Source organism: Ovis canadensis, chromosome 13, assembly GCF_042477335.2.
Source record: "Ovis canadensis isolate MfBH-ARS-UI-01 breed Bighorn chromosome 13, ARS-UI_OviCan_v2, whole genome shotgun sequence".
NCBI lineage: Eukaryota > Metazoa > Chordata > Mammalia > Artiodactyla > Bovidae > Ovis > Ovis canadensis.
The window spans coordinates 34350068-34371628 of record NC_091257.1 but is presented as its reverse complement, the minus strand read 5'-3'; the positions used below and the strand labels follow the sequence as shown (position 1 = coordinate 34371628).

Genomic DNA, 21561 nt, shown 5'->3' with positions numbered 1-21561 from the left:
AAGAGCTGGACACGCCTGAGCGCTCAGTTGTGTCCGACTCTCTGCAATCCCATGGACTGTAGCTTGCCAGGCTCCTCTGTCCATGGGGATTCTCTAGGCAAGCATACTGGAGTGGGTTGCCCTATCCTCCTCCAGGAGATCTTCCCAACCCAGGGATCGAACCCAGGTCTCCCACACTGCAGGCAGATTCTTTAGTGACTGAGCCACCAGAGAACTCTTCGTAATTCTCTGTGGTGATCTGAATGGAAAGGAAATCCAAAAGGAAGGAGATACCTGTAGATGTATGGCTGATTCATTTTGCTATACAGTGGAACCTAACATAACATTGTAAAGCAATTATACCCCAGTAGAAATAAATTAAAAAAAAAAAAAAAACTAGGCCAGGAAAATTCTGCATACTTTATCTTCATTTTGTAAGACTGGGAACTTAGAAGTTCTTTTCTCTTTTCCCCATGAACTCTGTGTACCTCCTGAAATATCAAAAACAGTCTGGTTCAGTATTTCACAGTTCATATGATTTGCTAACCTCTGTTTATTATCACGAGTATTTCCCACTGGAAGTTTTATATTTAATTTCCAGATCTTCAAACTTAAGGCTCTGTCTCATTTCTTGCACCTGTAGGCATCAGCCTGTGTCTTTACCAGGGTCCCAGTCTTTCTCTTTGGAGACCGGGTCTATGCTCTATCAGTTTTAGCCCTAAGTAAATACATCGAGTCTTAGAAGCATTGAGACCTCTGTGATGATTCTCCAGACAGCTGGATCTCCCACCATGCTTTTTTTCCTCCCACATTTCTGCATTAGTTTGGTGGCCTATAACATTGCACGTGGTATTTGTCTTCTTAAGGAAAGAAGAAAGACCGAATGTTGGCCAGACTTTAAGGTGTGAATAGGCTGCAATGGTGGTTGAGCTTATGCTTTATAGATACTTCTGTCAAAGACTGGGGAAGACAAGAAAGATGAACTGTCCAGGCTTCATCTTATCTCCCCTAGTAGGCCACACTGCCCCCTGAACTCGCTCAAAAGGATCAAGTGAAACACCCCACTAGTGAGCTTTCTATGTGAAATCCTCAGATAAGCTTCAGGGTGAAGCCAACCTAAACAATGACTTGATCTAAGGGGGAAAAGACTTTTTAATTAAAGAAAAAAAAAATTTCTTTTTTGGCTATGTGTTGCCTGATATGATTATCAGTAGTATTTAAAACGAATTCCAGCTATGCTTCATATATTTATAGTCTCATTTAAGCAAGCCCAGGGTACCAGCTGATGGAGTAAATTTATTTTTAATAGAATCACAGAATCTTAAATGCTTGAAAGCATTTCAGAAGCTGTCGCATCCAATCAGCCATCCCTTGAAGAATTCTATCTGTTGCCCTCTCAGGCTTGCTAAAAGAATAAAGGAGCTTATTTATTTTTTCTGCTGAATCCAAAAAAATGTAGTTACAATTTTAAAGCACTGGGATTGTCAGAAAAATAAAACTTTGGTAAAATTAAGACTTCGTTCTTCTGAAGGAAGGCAATTAGAGGCAGGCCATAAATATGTTTTTAACCCCTGGAGGCAAATAGAGCTGGAAAAAAAATGTATAAGTCACTTGTACAAGTACATATGTGATTATTCTGTCATAACATGTGCAATTAGTCTCAAATGCTTACTTTGTTCGATAGTTGGAAATATAAAAGCATAATGCATTTTATTACTATTGGGATTTATAGAGCATTTTAAGTTTAATCTACTCTCCTTTCTTTATTTGAGCGTACAATTGAATGAAATGTGAAGGCTGGGGGCTTGCTGTGGAGAAAGGAAAGAAGTGTGTGTGTGTGTTTGTGTGTCTTTGGTTCAGGTCAGCATCCAAAATTGCTGTTTTGATGTGGATAAAAATTGCCATTTTGATATGGAGCTTTCAAATGGTGCTTTAAATGAGAAATTTACAGAATACACATGCACATCCTGGCTTTGGGATTTCCAGCGTGGACCTTTTCCACCTTTCTGAAGAAGGTTGCTGTGGATGTGTTTGGAAAGTTTCAAACTGTGGGTTCTGCCGATTGCGAAGCACACACATTTTGTGCTCTGGGTCTTTCAAGTTCTGATATTAAAGTTATTCAAAGCTTAGAAATTTGTGTCCTGCTTTACACGCTGCATAAATGTAGTCATTTCTCCAATATGTGAACATTAACACACTCTGTAAAAGGTACAATTATTAAAGCCAGGGCAGAAATCAACAAACCCCACCAAAGGAATTTCTTAAAACTGGTATCATAAAATCTGTGCAAGTTATGGATTTCATTAACATTTAACTCCCCGAGGATTCCCAATTGTATAACAACAGAAGTTCTTTAAATTTTAAATACCACAGACTGGAACAGTCTTTCACCTAAAACAGATGTAAGACCATCAACCTTGCCTTCCTATTGGTCCACAGATACAAAACTGGCTGGTAATTGTTGGCTCCTTACTTGTTGTTGTTTAGATTTCAGAATTGGAAACTTAGTAATATGTTTCCCATGAAAAGATAATAAGAAATAGACAGGTTTTCAAACACAGTTCCTTACTCTTGATTACTTTTGAAGTTTAAAAAAAAAAAAACAAAAACTGTTGATTTATATACTGCAAAAAGAAAAACTCAAACAGGTAAGTCAAGGTAAGGAACACACAGAGTCCTAGTGTAGAAGAGCTCATTTCACTCTTATTTTCCCTGAATCTTGTCAATGATGACTGCTGAGTTTATCCTTGTGTTTCCTTTCCTTAGTCTCATCCTTATCAGTGCATTTTGAGACTCAGTAACGTCTGAAATAACATCTGTATTTATTTAGCTAAAAACAGTCCACTTTTAAAAGCAAAAAATAGTGAAGCTTTAAGATAAACAAGCAAGCAGGTTTATGATGGTATTTTCCTGCATAAAGTAAACAGATGCATTTGTATTTTTGGAAAACAAAAGAACTATGGTTCTGTTCAAACCCTATCTATGATAAGAGTTTGAAACGTGACAAAAACCAGCCAAGCAACCAGCAACTTTTTATTTCAAAATGCTGATCAGTTTGATTATGTTTAAAAAATGACTTGGTTAGGATATGTGGTATCTTCTACACCAGTGGTTTTCAACTGGGGATACATTTGCACCCAAATAGGACGTTTGGCAACACCTGAAGGTGTTTTTGGTTGTCATGACTGAGGGTGTGTGTGCATATATGTGTGTCTTACTGACTTCTAGTGGGTGGAGGATTTTGCTAAATACCCTACAACACACAAGACAGGCCCCACAACAAAGAATTATCCAGTCCATAAGGTCAAGGCTGTCCAGGCACAGAAACTCTGCTCTAGACAAAGTCCAATCATTTGTTTAAATTAAAGCTTCTGCAGTGACTGTTCGATTTACTAGATATCAGTCACTAATCAGTAGCTGAGTAGGGATACACTGGCATTTAAATGTGGTTGCTTGGTCTTCAGATGCCATGTTCAGAAAGGATCCAAATTCATTTTCTCATACTGTTACAACAGAGTGGGAGCAAAGAAGCGGGGGCCAGAATACTGAGATTCCAACCCACGTTCTGTCACGAACTTGCTCTGTAGTCTTACAAATCACCTAATCCCTCTGAAAGCATGCAAATTAAGGGATTTAGACAAACGAATGTTTGCACCTTTGTTTAATCATATTCTTAAAGTCAAGATATTCTGGAAACAAATATAGAAACCTCTCCTCTAGAATTTAGCTATGAATGTTAGGTCCAGATAAACAACACTTGTATGAAACAATAAGAAACCAAAACAGCAGACAAAAAGGAAGGTTCACGCTCTACCAACGAACTTAATAAGGGTGCTCGTGCTTAGTCGCTCAGTCGTGTCTGCCGTAGACCCGATGGACTGCAGGCTCCTCAGTGCACGGGGATTCTCCAGGCAAGGATACTGCAGGGGGTTGCTGTGTCCTCCTGCAGGTGATCTTCTCAACCCAGGGATGGAAGCCAGGTCTCTCACCTTGCAGGTGGATTCTTTACTGTCTGAGCTACCAGGAAAGCCCAATTTTAAGTGTAATTCTACCTAAACTGTTGTGGTTCTTTCAACACTGTCTTCCCAGTGATGCTTCATCATAAAAATCAAAGAGTCTTCTTTAAATGTCATACATTTTTTTTAAGTGTATTGACATGAAATACTAAATCCTTTGACTGATTTTTAACATTAAGTGGTCAACTTAACCAAAATGGTTAAAGTCATCTCAATATTTTCCTCTGTGACAAAAGACAGCTGCTGCTGCTGCTGCTGCTGCTGCTGCTGCTAAGTCTCTTCAGTCGTGTCTGACTCTGTGCGACCCCATAGACGGCAGCCCACCAGGCTCCCCCGTCCCTGGGATTCTCCAGGCAAGAACACTGGAGTGGGTTGCCATTGCCTTCTCCAAAGCATGAAAGTGAAAAGTGAAAGTGAAGTCGCTCAGTCATGTCCGACTCTTAGCGACCCCATGGACTGCAGCCTACCAGGCTCCCCCATCCCTAGGATTCTCCAGGCAAGAGTACTGGAGTGGGGTGCCATTGCCTTCTCCCAAAAGACAGCTAAAAATGTCTAAATAATAATTATGTCACATGCGTATTCTGTTTTTCCCCAATCACAGCCTCCTTCAAAAACCATAGAAACCTTGGAATTTCTTTTGTCTCTATATACCTCTCCTATTATACATTTCTTTCAAATGACTTTCTATAACACAAACCACCAAGGTATCAGAAAAAACATTAGGACAAGTCCCTTTGGAGACAATAACTTTTGGAATACAGGCTTCCTGGCTGGAAACCTAGAGATAGCAAGTCTGTGATACATGAAAAGTGGGAGGTAAAGCATTTATTTTGTGCAGGGAATACAAGCCACTGCAGAACGAGGGTAAGAAAACCAAAGGCGCACCTGGGTGACTTTTTAAAAAAGCAGATTATCTCCCTTCCAGATCAATGTTTCCACTAAAATAGCAACTTAATATTAGTGGCACGCACACAGAGCGTACCTGGGGAATAAACATTCAATTGAACAGCTGTATTTTCCCTAAATTTGCCCACATTATATTTTACACGTGTCACTCCACATTCAGGCAACCCAGTCAGCTATTTTCATCAGTTCTCTAGTAGCACATTTAGAAAGCATTTTATTGCGGTTTCAGCAATTTACCAATGATCCGGATGAGGAAACGCCCCTCTGTCTGGTCTGTAAGACCTGACTGTATAGTGAGGATAAAATCAAGAAACTTTATAGTTGAGATAACATGTTCGCTCTGGATTAGTCCAATTCAAGCAGATTTTGAACACACATTATAAATCTGTTAGAAACTACTAGTTGTATGAAAATATCACTACCTGTTTCATAAGAGATCCCTTTCCACACTCAACACATTCATATGAGAGAATGAAAGATTCATTCAAAAAAGTGGTGAAGGAAAGACAATGAGATATGAAACTTGTGAAAATAAATGACATTCAAGAGCCTTAAGATAAATTTCTTCAGCTTCTACTTTCAATCTGGGGAAAACTTCAAAGATTACAACAAGGGTTTCAGATAACAAATTCTTCTAATCGAATAAACAACACTCATTTCTCCCACCTAAAATCCGATAAAAACGTGTCGCAGTGCTGTGTGTCACAGCGAACATTTCCAAGAATTCACGGATTATTTCATTTCATTTGGCACATCAAGGATGTCCAGATAGCTCTTTCTCAGCTCTTGACATCAGGTCCATGCCTTTAAATGATGTTCTGTCTCGATTCTCGTTAAGTAAGTGTAAGTGAAAGCTGCTCAGTTGTGTCCAACTCTTTGCAATCCCATACAGTCCATGGAATTCTCCAGGCCAGAATACCGAAGTGGGTAGCCTTTCCCTTCTCCAGGGGATCTTCCCAACCCAGGGATTGAACCCAGGTCTCCTGCATTGCAGGCGGATTCTTTACCAGCTGAGCCACAAGGGAAGCCCCTGTTCTTGTTAAAGAAGAATAATCCAGGTTCTGAATCATGATGGACCACCATGGAGGTTGCTGGTAGCAACAATTTACATTCCTGGGTGGATATGGAGGCGCCTGATGGTAGTGAACCTTGAAGACCCTCCTGGACTAAAAGGAAGATCTTGAGGCTGGGGGCTGGAACCTGGCGAGGGGCATGACAATTTCTTCTGTGACTCGTGAGGCCTTAAGACCTCTCCAAGCTTTTCACTTTGCTCAGAATCTGTACAGTTTACTGTACTGGACAGAGAAGGAAGTGAAAACCAAATCCTGACTTCTCTGCTGGTGGAAGGGTAAAGAATCTGCCTGCCAATGCAGAGGACACGGGTTCGATCCCTGGTCTGGGACGATCTCCCATGCCACAGAGCAACTAAGTCCATGAACCACAACTACTGAGCCCTCCCACCTAGAGCCTGTGCTCTCCAACAACAGCGTGACCCCTGATGGCAGCAACTAGACAAAGCCTGCCTGCAGCAACAAAGACCCAGCACAGCCAAAAATAAGTAGATAAATTTGAAAAACAAAAACGAAAAACCAAGTAGTAATTCCAACAAAGAGCTCTGCAAAGGCCAGCTACACCTGGGCCTGGCTCAGATCTGAACCTGAGCTTCGAGTCTCCAGCGGCCGCCTGCCCTCCAGCTCTCCAGGTTCCCAGAGACTCAAGTCCCAGGTCCGAGGAAGGAGGTCCTCTTTGGCTGTATGAGGCTGACTCTCCCCACAGGTTGTAGCATTCCCCAAATCGGGACTTGAGGAAACATTTAACCTCTCTGAGCTTGAGCTTTCTCATGAGAAAATGCAGATTAAAAAACACCTCTGGTCCACTTCACTTATACTTTAAGACTAAGATGGGATGTCTTAGTCTTAGTGTCTGAAAAGAGGCTTTTAGACAGGGAAAATGCTATAGAAACATAATAAGGTTTTGTTGTTAGAATGTGTCTTAAAAATGAATTTTAAAATTCTCCAAGAAACCTCAGGGTCGCTTGGATCTGACCAGCTTGAATGAGGGCACACACTTTCTTCAACCCCAGAGCTGTGGCTGTGAGTGAGTGAACCCTGAATGTGTGTGTGTGTGGCAGGGGGTAGGGGTTGTAGGTGTGTTTTGACTCAGTTCAGCTCATCTCCTTACACCAAGGTCTTTGGTTATTGGTGTCACTTTTCAAAGTTCCTTCAGTTAGAAAATGTGGAATATTATCCAAGGAAAATGCATATAAGGCAAAAGGAAAATATGGGAACAAGCTCCTGGAGGGGTTAGCATGAGTTCCTCTCTTCTGGAACTTTCCTTCTCCTCATCCCTTGGAATGAACCAGAAAATGTAGTAAACAGAGACGGGGCTTGCTGACGGATTCTTACAGCTACAGAGGGTCTTCTCAGAGAGTTCTCTCTTCTATGGGATTAATCCATAATAGGGCTGAGGGACCAAACCAGGCAGGACGTGGTTTAGAAGCCAGCTGCTTTCTGCTCCTCTGGAATAAGTGAGGGCATGAATAATCTAGCACCAATCCCCGCCCCCCCCACCCCCCCAACAAAAGACAATGCTACCAAATTTGGAGACACGCAGAGTTTCAGCTTGAGTTGGTGTGTCAAGTAATTCTATTTCTAAAGTCATTAGAAGGTGTAGTAAGTAATCGATTAGTCCCTAGTGCCATTTTTATTTCTTCGGATCAACAAAGTTCATACTCCATCCAGGCATTATGTCTCTTGGCTTTTTTTTTCTTCTCTTGTCTCCTGGCATTTTAATCAGGGAAAAGTCACAGTTGTTTTGAGGAAAGCGCTCCCAGGAGCTTTAATTAAAGCTAGAAGGACAAATCTGTTTACAGCACGGTGAACACCATCATTAATAAAACATCGAAATAATTAACGAATTAAATTCTGCTTTGTGTGTGAATGGCTATACTAGGATTTAGGATAACATGTCTTCTGATCAGGCACATATTCTATGCACTTAGTTTGCAGATGTGAAAAGAAAAATCTGAGCCTGCCTTTCTCCGAGATCCACTGTCTCTGGCAAGACTGCCAGAGCTTGAACGAGGAAGGCTATGTTACCTTTGTGCAAGAGTGCTAAGTCACTTCAGTTGTGTCTGACTCTTTGCAACCCATGGACTGTATGTAGCTCACCACTCCATGGCAGGCTGCATGTGACCACATGAAAATGTCCAAGTCGGGACTTCCCTTCATGCTCCTCCTCACTACACAGCCCCTTGCTGGGTTCTTAAGCTTTCTGCCGGGCTCCTCTGTCCACGGAATTCTAAAGGCAAGAATTCTGGAGTGCGTTGCCATGCCATCCTCCAGGGAGGATCTTCCCAACCCAGGGATCTCAAACCCACGTCTCCCATGGCTCCTGCATTGGAGGTGAATACTTGACTGCTGAGCCACCTGGAAAGCTTAGGTTACCTTTATTTTATAGGAAAATAAAACTCAGTGTCAGCGAGGTTAATGGCTTGGACTCAAAGGATGTGCTTGAAAATTAAGAATTTTTTATAGCACCACTGATACACTGATTCCTCGGAATCCTTGACTGCTTAACCAGAAACAAAAAGAAGATAAAGATGAAATGAATAGAATAGTAAGATTAGTAGTTCTAGGATACAGACCAGAAAGGAATACTCTGGGGGAAAAAAAGGTCAACGCTCACAGAGTGATTAACTCTGCAATCGACAAGAGGAGGTTTTTGCCTCTCAGGATACCAAACGGCCTTCAGACCAGGATGTGACCACGTGAAAATGTCCAAGTCGGGACTTCCCTTCATGCTCCTCCTCACTACACAGCCCCTTGCCAGGTTCTTAAGCTTTCTGCCAGACAACAGATCCCACAGGAAGCACCACAGAGGACATCCACACCGGCGGTTAACGACGCATTGTTTTTTTATGTCACTCCGGTAATTTCCTAAAGAAAACAATTGAACCAAAGACTGTTCCTGTCTTGAGGGAGAGTCAGGTTCCAGGGCTGCCTTATTAATTTAACACATGCAAGTGTTTGTCCTTGTTGCTACAGCAACATGTTTAGTGGGGTACAAAAAGAAAAAGAAAACAAATTCCATCCGCATTCTGCTGTGCATACAAATGGGACTGTCCCGTGCGGAGGGTCCTCTGGGGGTGGGGGGGCAGGTCTCCCTTACGCTGTGCTTGTGGCTTAATTTATTAGCCATCCACCAAGTGAAAGCAACCAGCCCACTTCTTCTAAGGAGTTTCAGAAAAGCTGGAAACACATGAAATTATTCATAATTAGGTGATGGGTGGATGATAAGATCCCCCACTATGTACACAGCCGCATCTAGCATGGCAATGAACTTGCTGAGCTCCTCGCCACCCTCCCTCCCCGGTAGGAGATAACGATCATTTTCCTTCCAGGTGAACTGTCGTTGACATTTACCTCCCAAAGGGATGGACGAGCAAAGGCCCCACATTCTCAGTTTAGAAACAGGACACCCCCAAACCCATCCCACGTGAGCCTTCTCAGCACGAGGAAAAGTACAAAAGGAGACCGATGCCTCACAGGATACACCTGAATGTATAGGAAGCAAGGACGAAGATGAAGCACGATAACTAGACCTCCATCACAGGGTTGCTATGAGGATTAAATAAAAATGTGTCAAGCACCCAGCTGAATTCCGGGCACAGAGTAAACACTCCGTACATGGCAACTATCCCGTGAATGATACGTGTCATTTGTGCTGGCACCAAATACTTCTATCTGTTCTCCCTCCCTCCCTTGCTGCCCATCAGAAGTTAAGTGTGGTCCTGGGAGGCACTCTGGCAATGAACGTGGTGAAGCACTCCTGGACAGAGTGTCAGAAGCCAGCCTGCTTGGCCATGCTCCCCGCCTTTTGGTGACAGGTTCTGGATGATGACTTTTCCCTCCAACTAAGTTCTGGTGTGAGAAGATGTGGGACAGACTGCTCCCGTTCCCCACCCCTCCCCTCACCCCCACACACACCGACCAGAGAGGGCTTCCCTGGTGGCTCAGTGGTAAAGAATTCACCTGTGAATGAAGGAGACACAGGAGACCCAGATTTGATCCCTGGGGAAGATCCCTTGGAGAAGGAAATGGCAACCCACTCCAGTATTCTTGCCTGGGAAATCCCAAGGACAAAGGAGCCTTGCGGGCTACAGTCCACAGGGTCACAAAGAGTTGGACACGACTGAATTGACTTAGCACGTACACAGGCACGCCAACCAGAGATGCGGGGGATACTATTGGCAAGAGGTAAACCTTCTTACCTGGGGGGTTTTGGTTACTTAGCATATCTAAACCATACTTTGATAGAGAGCTGAACCATTTGAGATTTTTCTTCTGGGGCCATCTTAAATGGCACCTGACTCCTAAGAGAGATGTAAACTCTATCCCACTGACAAATGTTTTGTGAGAGTCCATTCTGTCTCTACGCTTCTACTGACACAGAATTCCTTGCCCAGACGAATTGCTACCATTGCATTTTCCAAACTCATGCAAGACTACCATCTCTAAATTATTGAGTTTTCTCCACGTCACCAAGAAGACAACTATATTACCATGCAAACTTGCTTAGCTCTGCAAAACGTAAGCACCCCTCTGAAGGCAAGTCAATCACACTGAATTGCTTACTGGTCGGGGGCCGGGGGGAAATCTCCAAGAGCTCTTTTGACGTAGGCAAGTTCATTTCATTTCTGACTTCATCTAGAGCTGGATTCAGTGATCCCAAGGTAACAGCCTCTTCTTTTCTCACCCTCTACACATTTCTCAGTGTTATCATTTTGAGGTTAGTGTGAGTTCAGCCTCCTGAAATAGGCCATTTCACTTTAAGTGTATGTTAAACTAATATTGACCTTTCCAAAGTAAAACAAAATCTGGTATTTGTGCTCAAAAGACTGAAACAGCCGTAGATGTAGAAAGGAGGGGATTAATCATCCTGGTATTTTTTCTTACTTAGGAACTCTCCCTGGGAATTAGTCATTTTTATATATCTTGAAATGAGTGCAAGACAGGCTCTGCCTACACTCCTGAAAAGGAAGTCTGGATCCTTCAGCAAAAAATGTTGAATAATTTGCCCACAGTTGAACCCACACAGCCAGATATGATGTTTGATTTGACAATGGGTGAAAAAGTCAAGAACCTGAATATCAGGCCTTGGGTGAGAGTATCCAGACATCAAGGTTGGGCAAGTTTAGACTTTGGGAGTGAGGCCAGGGATGAGCTGGGAGACAAGCCCAGGTGGGGGTGCAGAGGAGGGGAGTCTGTGGAGGGTGGAAGGGTGAAGGCAAGCAGGGAGTATCAAAGTGGGGAAGCAGAACCAGCATCACTACTAAGGACGGAGATGTGTGCATTTCATATGTGTGCGCCTGTACGAAATCCAGACACCAAGACCCGCTGTCAAACCACTTTCTGGGCACATGCTACATGGACACCAGTGTGAGAAAGTAAACCTCAACCTCATTCTTCTCTTCTTCTACCCTGAGCAAACAAGCAAACCAAACACTTTATCAAACAATGACTTCATGCACACCTGCAAGTACAGTTAAGATATTTCATTAAGGAAATAAAAATCTGTTGAAGTAGGAAGCACATCAATAGAAAATGTGTAGCTGTTGGGAAAAAAAATTCGTATCTTTGAGTTGTTACCCAAGTGAGACATCTGTGCTCAGATTCTGTTGAGTCATATGCAAGTATCCGAGAAGCTAAATGGGTTTTCAGGGAAATCACCTGGGCTTTTCTCTGATCCTATGAATTCTGCTGAGTAATTACATTTGGTGTCCCCTTGCCCTTCTGGTTGGAAGGTCTCATGATGGCACATTTTTTTCAACAACCGTTGTAGACAATCCAGAAGCCACATACCTGGATCCACTCTCTGTAGGAATCCTCTCCCGGGGTCCACCCATTCTCAGGATAGTGGAGGCGGGAGCGTTCAGCAGACCAGTTGGTGCTGTACTGGGAAGAAGCTGTGATCTGGTCAGAGTGGATCTCTCCAGATTCCATGCCCAGAGCTTCCATACATTTGAAGTCTGAAGGGAAAAAGCAATGGTCCAAAGTCAGGAAAATGCAGGGGAACCTAAGATGCATATTTTCTTTTTTGATCTGGAAAATTAAAAACTTCATTTTGATGTTCACACAAAATCTTACAAAAGATGACAGCAAGGGGCTTATTGGATTGTAGCACTGATATGTGCATTTTCGCAGCAAGAATTCTTCAAATCAAGGCTATAAAGATCTCATACTTGGGGCTTAGGGTGACATAAATATTATTAGAGACTTTTTAGGAAATGATGGATATTCTGATTTACTTTCAAAGTTAGCATATACAGATATGTCATATGCATACACATAGAGTTATATTTAAATAAAATTTTACTATTTCCTCTAAGACCTAATAAAAGTGAAAAAGACTCTTTGTCTATTTACAGCTCCTATCTGGTGTGCTGAGTAGAACTTAACTCTCTCTCTGTCTCTCAGATTCCTTAACACTGGCGCTCAGGCCTCCTCTCTCAAACTCCCCTGTGTTATTCCCCTGCCCTGACCTGGCCATAGTTAATAACACCACTAGTTTATCTTATTAATATACAAGAGTACCCATCAGGGGTAAACTGTAGTATCATAGGGTCCCAAAGACCACCACAGTTTTACAGCATAAACAGTAACATTCACAATAATGTCCATGAATCATAAATACATATATTCCATTAGGCCTCATATACTCTACAAAAAATGAAATATGAACTATGATATTGGGAAGTGAATAATTAAGTTCAGGAAAACGTGAATTCAAAGTACCAAAGTGCAAAAAAAACAACAACAACAAAAAAACCCTTCAGAGATTAAAGAGAAGGCTTTCAGCCATCCAGAAAAACCTCAACCAATGAAACTTCTACATTTTCTGTATTTTCCAGCATAATTAATAATGTTTTATGGCATACAAGATTTTCTTTCACTGGTTTCACACTTTTAAGCTTTAGATTTGTTATTTGGAATATAAAATAGGCACAAAAATACATGAATGAATTAACCAAATAAATTAAGTACAAAGAAGATTTTGAAGTTTAATTGGCTTTTTTCCTTTTCTAGTAAGATCTGATAGAAAAGACATGAGCATATCTGTAAAAGAGGTCTCCAAACTCACCTGCCTTTTCCCTATGCTACGTGATAACCTAGCAGCTAAAACTGGAGAAGGCAATGGCACCCCACTCCAGTACTCTTGCCTGGAAAATCCCATGGACGGAGGAGCCTGGTGGACTGTAGTCCATGGGGTTGCCAAGAGTCAGACACGACTGAGCGACTTCACTTTCACGCCTTGGAGAAGGAAGTGGCAACCCACTGCAGTGTTGTTGCCTGGAGAGTCCCAGGGGCGGGGGAGCCTGGTGGGCTGCCGTCTCTGGGGCCGCACTGAGTCGGACATGACTGCAGCGACTCAGCGGCAGCAGCAGCAGCCAAAACTGATGAAACCCAAATCATTCATTGCTCTTCAGGTTTCCTCCCTCAGGCCTTTAAAAGAGCTGGAGACCACATCGACTTTTGAGCAAGGACTGAGTTAGTCAAGCATTTTAATAAGATACAAAACCATATTACTTCTTTTTTCTTTTATGGAAAGTAATCACAGAAATTGAAACATACTTCTTTTACATGAATATCCACTTTCATTCATGTAAGAAAGACAAAAACAGCTTCTGTCAGGGTCTCTCCAAACCAAACTACCACACACCACCCATTCTACCTGCCTGCCCATCAATGAACTATGTTGATACTGACTGGTCCTTATTATTAGAGATCAATACCTGTGCTTCCCAGACTCTCAATCCAACACACACTGGAGGGTGCCAGGTAGGTGGTCTGGTCATATTTCATTGTTTCTAGGTGCAGTTTTGGCATTTCCCAATTTTTCTCACATAATTTCAGAGGTTTACAAGCAGCCTTCTCACACATAATTTTCTTAAGAAAGCACCCCAAATAGTTCTTTCTGTTGATATTCATAAAAACCATTTTAAAAAGAAAGAGAAACACTTGGCACTCCAACTCACAAAACACGTCTTTAGTGTTTCATAGAGCTGCAGGTCTGTGAGGAGGAAGAGCAGAGAATACTTAAGGCAGGGCTTTGCAAGAGGCATCAATACTGACCTTCTGAAACACTACTCTGCAGGACACTGTAGTTTGCCGAGAAGCCTTCTTTGGCTATAGCACTGTCCGTGTAGAACACCATGGACAGGATGCCGGACGACGAGAGGATTCGACCTGGTGTCTTCTGCCCACAGTATCGCCCAATGTGGGGACCAACTGCAGAGGGAGAAATGCAGAGACTGTGAAAACACCTTTTCTGCTGCAGCTCATGCCAGCAAAACCATTTGCAGACATGGGTCCCAGTGGAACCCAGAAGTGTTTTCTTACCCAAAGCAAGCCTTCCCTGGCTAATTGGTTTGCAGTGAACATACTGGATCAGGTTTGTGGAGGATTTCAAGTGTGCTCAGAAGGGCAATGACAGGCGTAACCACATTCCCCAGTGAGCAGGACTGTTTTCAGGAACAAAATCGAGATACTGGCTTCGACTGTAAAGGAGATTTGAGCTGCCAAGTGCACCCTGGCATTTATCTCCAGGACCACATGGTACACACCGTCCAGCGCCCAGCAACTCCGCCAGGCTGTGATCACCCAGAGAGGGTTCTTGGAGTTGCCTGTTGTCCCTGCCCCCAACCTAGGAGGGGATCCTAGGAAAAGTCCTGGAACAGAGAGGTCCTGGCAACAGAGCAGAACCAAGGTCTGACCCCACCCTGGGTAACCCCCACTTTCTTCCTCTTTCAGTCCTGGAGCCTCATTATGATAAACATCACAGACTTAGACAAGTGACAGTGGGTGATATATCTGAAGACCAATAATTGTAATAATTAGCAAATTTACAAACTATAGATATCAGTATACATACTAGCAAACTGTAATCAAAACAGAGGAAAAATGCATCTTTCTGACTTCTGTTTTTCATATCCCAAACCTCAGAGAGGTGACTGCATGGCACTCATGTCCAGTGGACAAGAGAGGACCCAAATCAGCCATCTGACTGCACACCAGGAAACGGGCAGTAACAGAGGCAGAGAAAGACTGGGGACACTGACGAACTTGTGATAGAGTCAAACTGTTATTTGGCTTAAACTGGCCAGTCCTTTGTTGAAGTGCTTTCACACCAACTGTGGCAATTCAGGAACTGTAAGTTGCTTTATGGACAGTGCAGAAGCCCTCTGGGCTTGGAGAATCTTTTCATTTCCCTGTATAGATCAGCAGCAAGACCAAAACAAAAAACAAAAACCCCTCCTTTTCCTCTAGAATTTTTTTCATCACACATACGGTAAAAACATATCAGATGGTTTGGGCTTAGAAGGACAATCTGGTATAGACCATTTCCCCCTCCAAGAAATCCATGGTTCTGTGCATTTCAACTAAGAGTTATTGCTTTGTTCAAGGAGGCATGGTAGGTGGACTTTTCTCTGGAGGGATGGGTCGTGGGCAGGGGTGCGGGGTTGCAAGGCCAGTGTGTGCCACTTAGATGCAGAAGGTGGCTGGTGAGGGCTGGGAGAAGCTTCATGTGTGATCGAGAAAGCACACCCCATAAGATCTGGCCTACCTGGAGCCCCACGTGCCTGCTGAGTTCCTGGCCAGTGGCTGTCTGAACACCCTGCTTTACAGAATGATCAAACCCTGGGCTAACAGGTTTTTAGTTCCTGGCCAACCATCTTTAAAAAATAAAAGGAAAGGAAAGAAAAGAAAAGAAAAAAAAAACTAAACCAAAGTGGTCGACTATTTGAATTAGTGCAAAATGCTAAGTTTGAATAGCTAACTTCTCCATGCGCCCAAAGTAATGGATCTGCCAAATTCTGTCATCCTTCACTCTCCAGCACCCAAATATTTGTGTGTGTCAACCATTGTATTATGAAGAAGACAAGGAGGCTCCTCATTTAGGTGATGGATACAGATGATTCAAAGGGCACCACAGAGTCCTGGAGAGTGGGGCTCTGCAGAATGGTGGGGGGAGGTCATGGTATCAAGTTTCCCAGTTGGCAGAAGACAGCCTCTCAGAGGAAACTCTCACTGATTTTTGTTTCTCTCCAGGTTTAATCCTGGCCTCACATTCTCTTACCCCAAGTGCTATCTCTTGGCCAGGCTTTCTTCATTCTGAATGTGGCCCTGTCACCAATTCAACACTTTCCCCTTCCCCTGTGGGGTGCAAAGCTGCCAGAAACATACACGTGAAAATATCTCACTAGAGCCATAGACTCATAGACTCTCTGCCTTCCTCAAAAGGAATCCCATTTCTGGTCTGCAGTCTTAATGGGAGGCTGGATCATGGAAAAAGGAAGAGAGTTCCAGAAAAACATCTATTTCTGCTTTCTTGACTATGCCAAAGCCTTTGACTGTGTGGATCACAATAAACTGTGGAAAACTCTGAAAGAGATGGGAATACCAGACCACCTGATCTGCCTCTTGAGAAACCTATATGCAGGTCAGGAAGCAACAGTTAGAACTGAACATGGAACAACAGACTGGTTCCAAATAGGAAAAGAAGTATGTCAAGGCTGTATATTGTCACCCTGCTTATTTAACTTATATGCAGAGTACATCATGAGAAACACTGGGCTGGAAGAAACACAAGCTGGAATCAAGGTTGCCGGGAGAAATATCAATAACCTCAGATATGCAGATGACACCACCCTTATGGCAGAAAGTGAAGAGGAACTAAAAAGCCTCTTGATGAAAGTGAAAGAGGAGAGTGAAAAAGTTGGCTTAAAGCTCAACATTCAGAAAACGAAGATCATGGCATCTGGTCCCATCACTTCATGGGAAATAGATGGGGAAACAGTGGAAACAGTGGCAGACTATTTTTTTGGGCTCCAAAATCATTGCAGATGGTGACTGCAGCCATGAAATTAAAAGACACTCTTTGGAAGGAAAGTTATGACCAACCTAGATAGCATATTAAAAAGCAGAGACATTACATTGCCAACAAAGGTCCGTCTAGTCAAGGCTATGGTTTCTTCAGTGGTCATGTATGGATGTGAAAGTTGGACTGTGAAGAAGGCTGAGCGCTGAAGAATTGATGCTTTTGAACCGTGGTGTTGGAGAAGACTTGAGAGTCCCTTGGACTGCAAGAAGATCCAACCAATCCATTCTAAAGGAGATCAGTCCTGGGATTTCTTTGGAAGGAATGATGCTAAAGCTGAAGCTCCAGTACTTTGGCCACCTCATGAGAAGAGCTGACTCATTGGAAAAGACTCTGATGCTGGGAAGGATTGGGGGCAGGAGGAGAAGGGGACGACAAAGGATGAGATGGCTGGATGGCATCACCGACTGGATGGACATGAGTTTGGGTGAACTCTGGGAGTTGGTGATGGACAGGGAGGCCTGGCATGCTGCAATTCATGGGGTCGCAAAGAGTTGGACACAACTGAGCCACTGAACTGAACTGAACTGAGAGTCTAAATATCTACTTCCACTTTATTGACTATGCCAAAGCCTTTGACTGTATGGATCACAACAAACTGTGGAAAATGGGAATACCAGACCACCTGACCTGCGTCCTGAGAACTGTATGCAGGTCAAGAAGCAACAGTTAGAACTGGACATGGAACAACGGATTGGTTCCAAATTGGGAAAGGAGTACATCAAGGCTGTATATTGTCACCCTGCTTATTTCACTTATGTGAAGAGTACATCATGCGAAATGCTGGGCTAGATGAAGCAGAAGCTGGAATCAAGATTGACGGGAGAAATATCAGTAACCTCAGATACACAGATGACACCACCCTTATGGGAGAAAGTGAAGAGGAACGGAAGAGCCTCTTGATGAAAGTGGAAGAGGAGAGTGAAAAGTGGCTTAAAACTCAACATTCAAAAAACTAAGATCATGGCAACCAATCCCATCACTTCATGGCAAATAGATGGGGAAACAATGGAAACAGTGCCAGATTTTATTTGGGGGGGGCTCCAAAATCACTGCAGCTGTGAAATTAAAAGATGCTTGCTCCTTGGAAGAAAAGCTATGACCAACCTAGACAGCATATTAAAAAGCAGAGACATTACTTTGCTAACAAAGGTCTATCTAGTCAAAGCTATGGTTTTTCCAGTAGTCATGTATGGACGTGAGAGTTGGACTATAAAGAAAGCTGAGCGCCGACGAATTGATGCTTTTGAACTGTGGTGTTGGAGAAGACTCTTGAGAGTCCCTTGGACTGCAAGGAGATCCAACCAGTCCATCCTTAAGGAAATCAGTCCTGAATATTCATTGGAAAGACTGATATTGAAGCTGCAATTCCAATACTTTGGCCACCTGATCCGCTCCTTGGAAAAGATCCTGATGCTGGGAAAGATCGAAGGCGGGAGAAGGGGTCAACAAAGGATGAGATGGTTGGATGGCATCACCGACTGGAGGGACATGAGTTTAAACAAGCTCCGAGAGTTGGTGATGGACAGGGAAGCTTGGTGTGCTGCAGTCCATGGAGTCGCAGAGTCGGACACGACTGAGCAACTGAACTGAACTAAACTGAGAGTCTATTCATCTTCCCTCACTCTTTCCCCTCATTTAAATTCCATTGTTGTGGTTTCATAACTTTCCTTTTCTTATGTTTGTGGGCAAACTTTTACAGCCTTAATCCTTGAGGTCGTTCTTGACTTGCCAAAGCCACTGACATTACCAGGAATACGAGCACACAAGGGAAGCTTGCAGTCATCCCCATTCCCCTCCCCACTGCCAGCTCTGGCTGTCTCCCCTCCCCTCCACCATCACCCAATTCCCCTGGGGATGGCGGGAAAGGGGGTCTCTTTGAAAGAGCAAACAGAAGAGAACTTGTCTAGTGCAGACTCATAATTTAGAGAGTCTCCATGACTCACTGGTTTATAATGTTGAAGACATGCCTGGTAAATCTGCCTTCTGTCCTTCTGAACATCGCCCCCGGACACCAGCATGCAGCTCTCTTTAGGAACCCTCAAGACTGGAGAGTGAAAGGCTTTTTCGACTATAATACAAAGAAGTATTGAATTTTCCTGAACAACAGCGAGACCTTAGCCTAGCAAGCTAATGCAATATTGATCTGAGCTGGAGCGGCTGCAGGACCCTGATCCGTCTTATGTGTGTGCTCATTTGTGGATTTACATGATCGCAGCTCTTGGGTTCCCTAGTTCTGTTATGGTGGAGCCAAAGAGTAAGGCGATGAATGCCAGCTGTCCCCAGAACAGAAGTATAATTCAAAAATGGGATGCCTGGAGAATTTAAAACACAGGCATCGAGCTCTCTCTGCAGGGAGAGCAGGCCTACGATGACCGTTGCTTCTCAGGTGTGAAGGCAGCACTGTATTTGTGCTGCTTCAAAGAGGAAACGGCAAAACCCCATTCTTTGTATTCTTCCCACTAATCAGAACTCTACCTTAGAATCAGACAATTTGGCTTTCTGCCACCTTTTTATGAGGAAAAATAGGCAACAATCTACTATAAAGAGGTACTATTAAAATAAGGGTTTTTTTGAATAAATAAACACAAAAGGGGATCATTTTAAACAGGTACAAGATCAGCCAAGTCTATTTTTCTTAAAGTAAACCTTTTAGTGGAGAATATCTGGATTTTGCAACTTTTCCCCAGAAAGAAGAATTAGCACAATTTATGTCATTTATATTTTGGAAGGTTTCTATCACTGATATTTCATATTTATATCACTGATACTGTATATTTATATTTTAGAAGGTTATTTTTAACATAAAATTCCATCTAGCTTTGATGAAGCTTATTCCTAAAATCATAATAATAATTCCTAATAATTTTGGGAGTGTAGGTCACAGAGCATTTCCAGCTCTATCCCCAGCCTGGATGGAGGGCTGGCTTCATGGGCATCCAGGTGCTGTGAACTAGGCATTCACATTTGGCCCCATAATTCAGCACAAGCATCTGCAGGCACACTTAGTTCATGGCTCTGAAACTATGTGTAACTTCCACCAATCACTCCAGAGCTGTTAGTTTTGAATCTATGGAGCTTCAAAGAGACTGGTAGCTAGAGAAGTGGGGTTCTCCACGTGCATGTCTCGTATCTCACATTTTGGAGCAAACTGCTTCTCTTCAAAGTCAAGTTGAATCGCTTTCAATTACTTATCGTCTAACTCGGTGTCTATGATAAAATGCCGCATAAAATCACTTGATGGGTAAAAGCCTTCAGTGCCTCTGGTTGTTTTTTTTGGAAAGGATATCAAAGAATAAAACTGATTTTGCTGGCAAGGAAATCTGTGTGTTGAACTACGATGATAAACATGTTCCTTGTGCCATTGACAAAAAAACCCAGGAGGACACACTCTCATTTTGCCTAAAAAAGAGTGCACTCTGATGCTGGCATAGACAGGATGAGGCCAGGTGAACATAAACAAATATACAATCACATTTTTCTAATTCCAAAGCCAGTTTTCTCTAGGAATAAGTCAATTCACCCAAAACATGGGTGAATTGCAGGCTGACAACCCATATTGTTAATTGTTCTTCGCTTCAACTCAGTGATTTTCTAGAGCCAGAAAATTACTACTTTGGAAAACTCCTGACACTAATAACAATGCTCTCCTTTCTACATAAGTTGGTTGATTGGACCTTCTTTTCAGATGTCAATTTAAATGTAAGTTCTAGAAAGGAAGGCTGCAAATTTGGGTTGTGAACAAATAAACCCATTATTAAATGTTCCAACTATTATTGTAATACTATTATAATATTGTTTTCCTAATTATCAGGTTGAATATTTGGAAATCAATCAGAGCTCTGTTTGGACAAATCTCATTACTTAATGAGGGAGTTTCGATAAAATCATCATAATCCTGTTTAGATGGTTAAATAAAGGAAAGAAGAGACTCAACTAATGATAACTCACCCATTTGCTCCAATGACATAAGCTTTCTCTAAACCTAGATTTTCTCTAGTGCTGTTTACCACTAAGGAACAGGGCTGAACTGAATGACACCGATCACTTAATGTCATTTCTAAGAAAAAGGCAATCTCTTTCACATGATATTAGCTTTCGTTCACAATTTACTTAAATAGTCTTCCTTCCATCCGATAATATCATCTGACTATTTTATAGATAGTTCCAAATCTCTAACTGCATGATTTGTAAGAACTTCTAAGCTGCCCTTTCTGATCTGTGTAGAGTGTGTTCTCCAGAGAAATCTTACTATTAAACCAGACTAAACACAAGACTAGCAATGCAGCTGCAACAAATTATTTGATATTATCTCCCTTTGTTCAGAATTTGGGTGTGTATTTTTGCCGTTCACCTTCTAATTCATAAGGACTGAAATGGAAAACTAATTTAGCTGGCCACATGGTTACTTCTCCCACCTCCTTCAAATCTGGCTCATTTTCTTAATAAGACCTAACCTGACCATCCTATTAAAAAAATTCCACCCATCTTTCTCTCTTTACCTTCGTTTTTTTCATGCCTTTATTCTTTCTTCTTTTCCTTTTTTTTTTTGTTTATAGCACTTACCTTCTAACATCCCATGCACGTGATTCGATTGTGTGTAATGTGCACTGTTTATTACCTCTTTCCCTCTGATAGAATCTAAATGGGGCATCCACCTTTGCTTTGTTTGCTGAGAGATTACTACAGCGCCTGGTACGTGACAGATGCTCACTAAGTA

The 21561-nt window shown here is 42.5% G+C and overlaps 1 protein-coding gene across 6 annotated transcripts in view; it reads right to left on the bottom strand.

Annotated features, from left to right (window-relative positions):
- NRP1 (neuropilin 1) overlaps nucleotides 1–21561 on the bottom strand; it is a 146731-nt gene that overhangs the window by 59395 nt on the left and 65775 nt on the right. For all 6 annotated transcript variants that reach the window (XM_069547378.1, XM_069547379.1, XM_069547377.1 and 3 more), the window contains 2 exons: nucleotides 14036–14191; nucleotides 11765–11931 (listed from right to left, as the gene is read on the bottom strand). In XM_069547378.1, the coding sequence (XP_069403479.1) occupies nucleotides 11765–11931; nucleotides 14036–14191 (323 nt within the window). The remainder of the gene's footprint in view (nucleotides 1–11764; nucleotides 11932–14035; nucleotides 14192–21561) is intronic.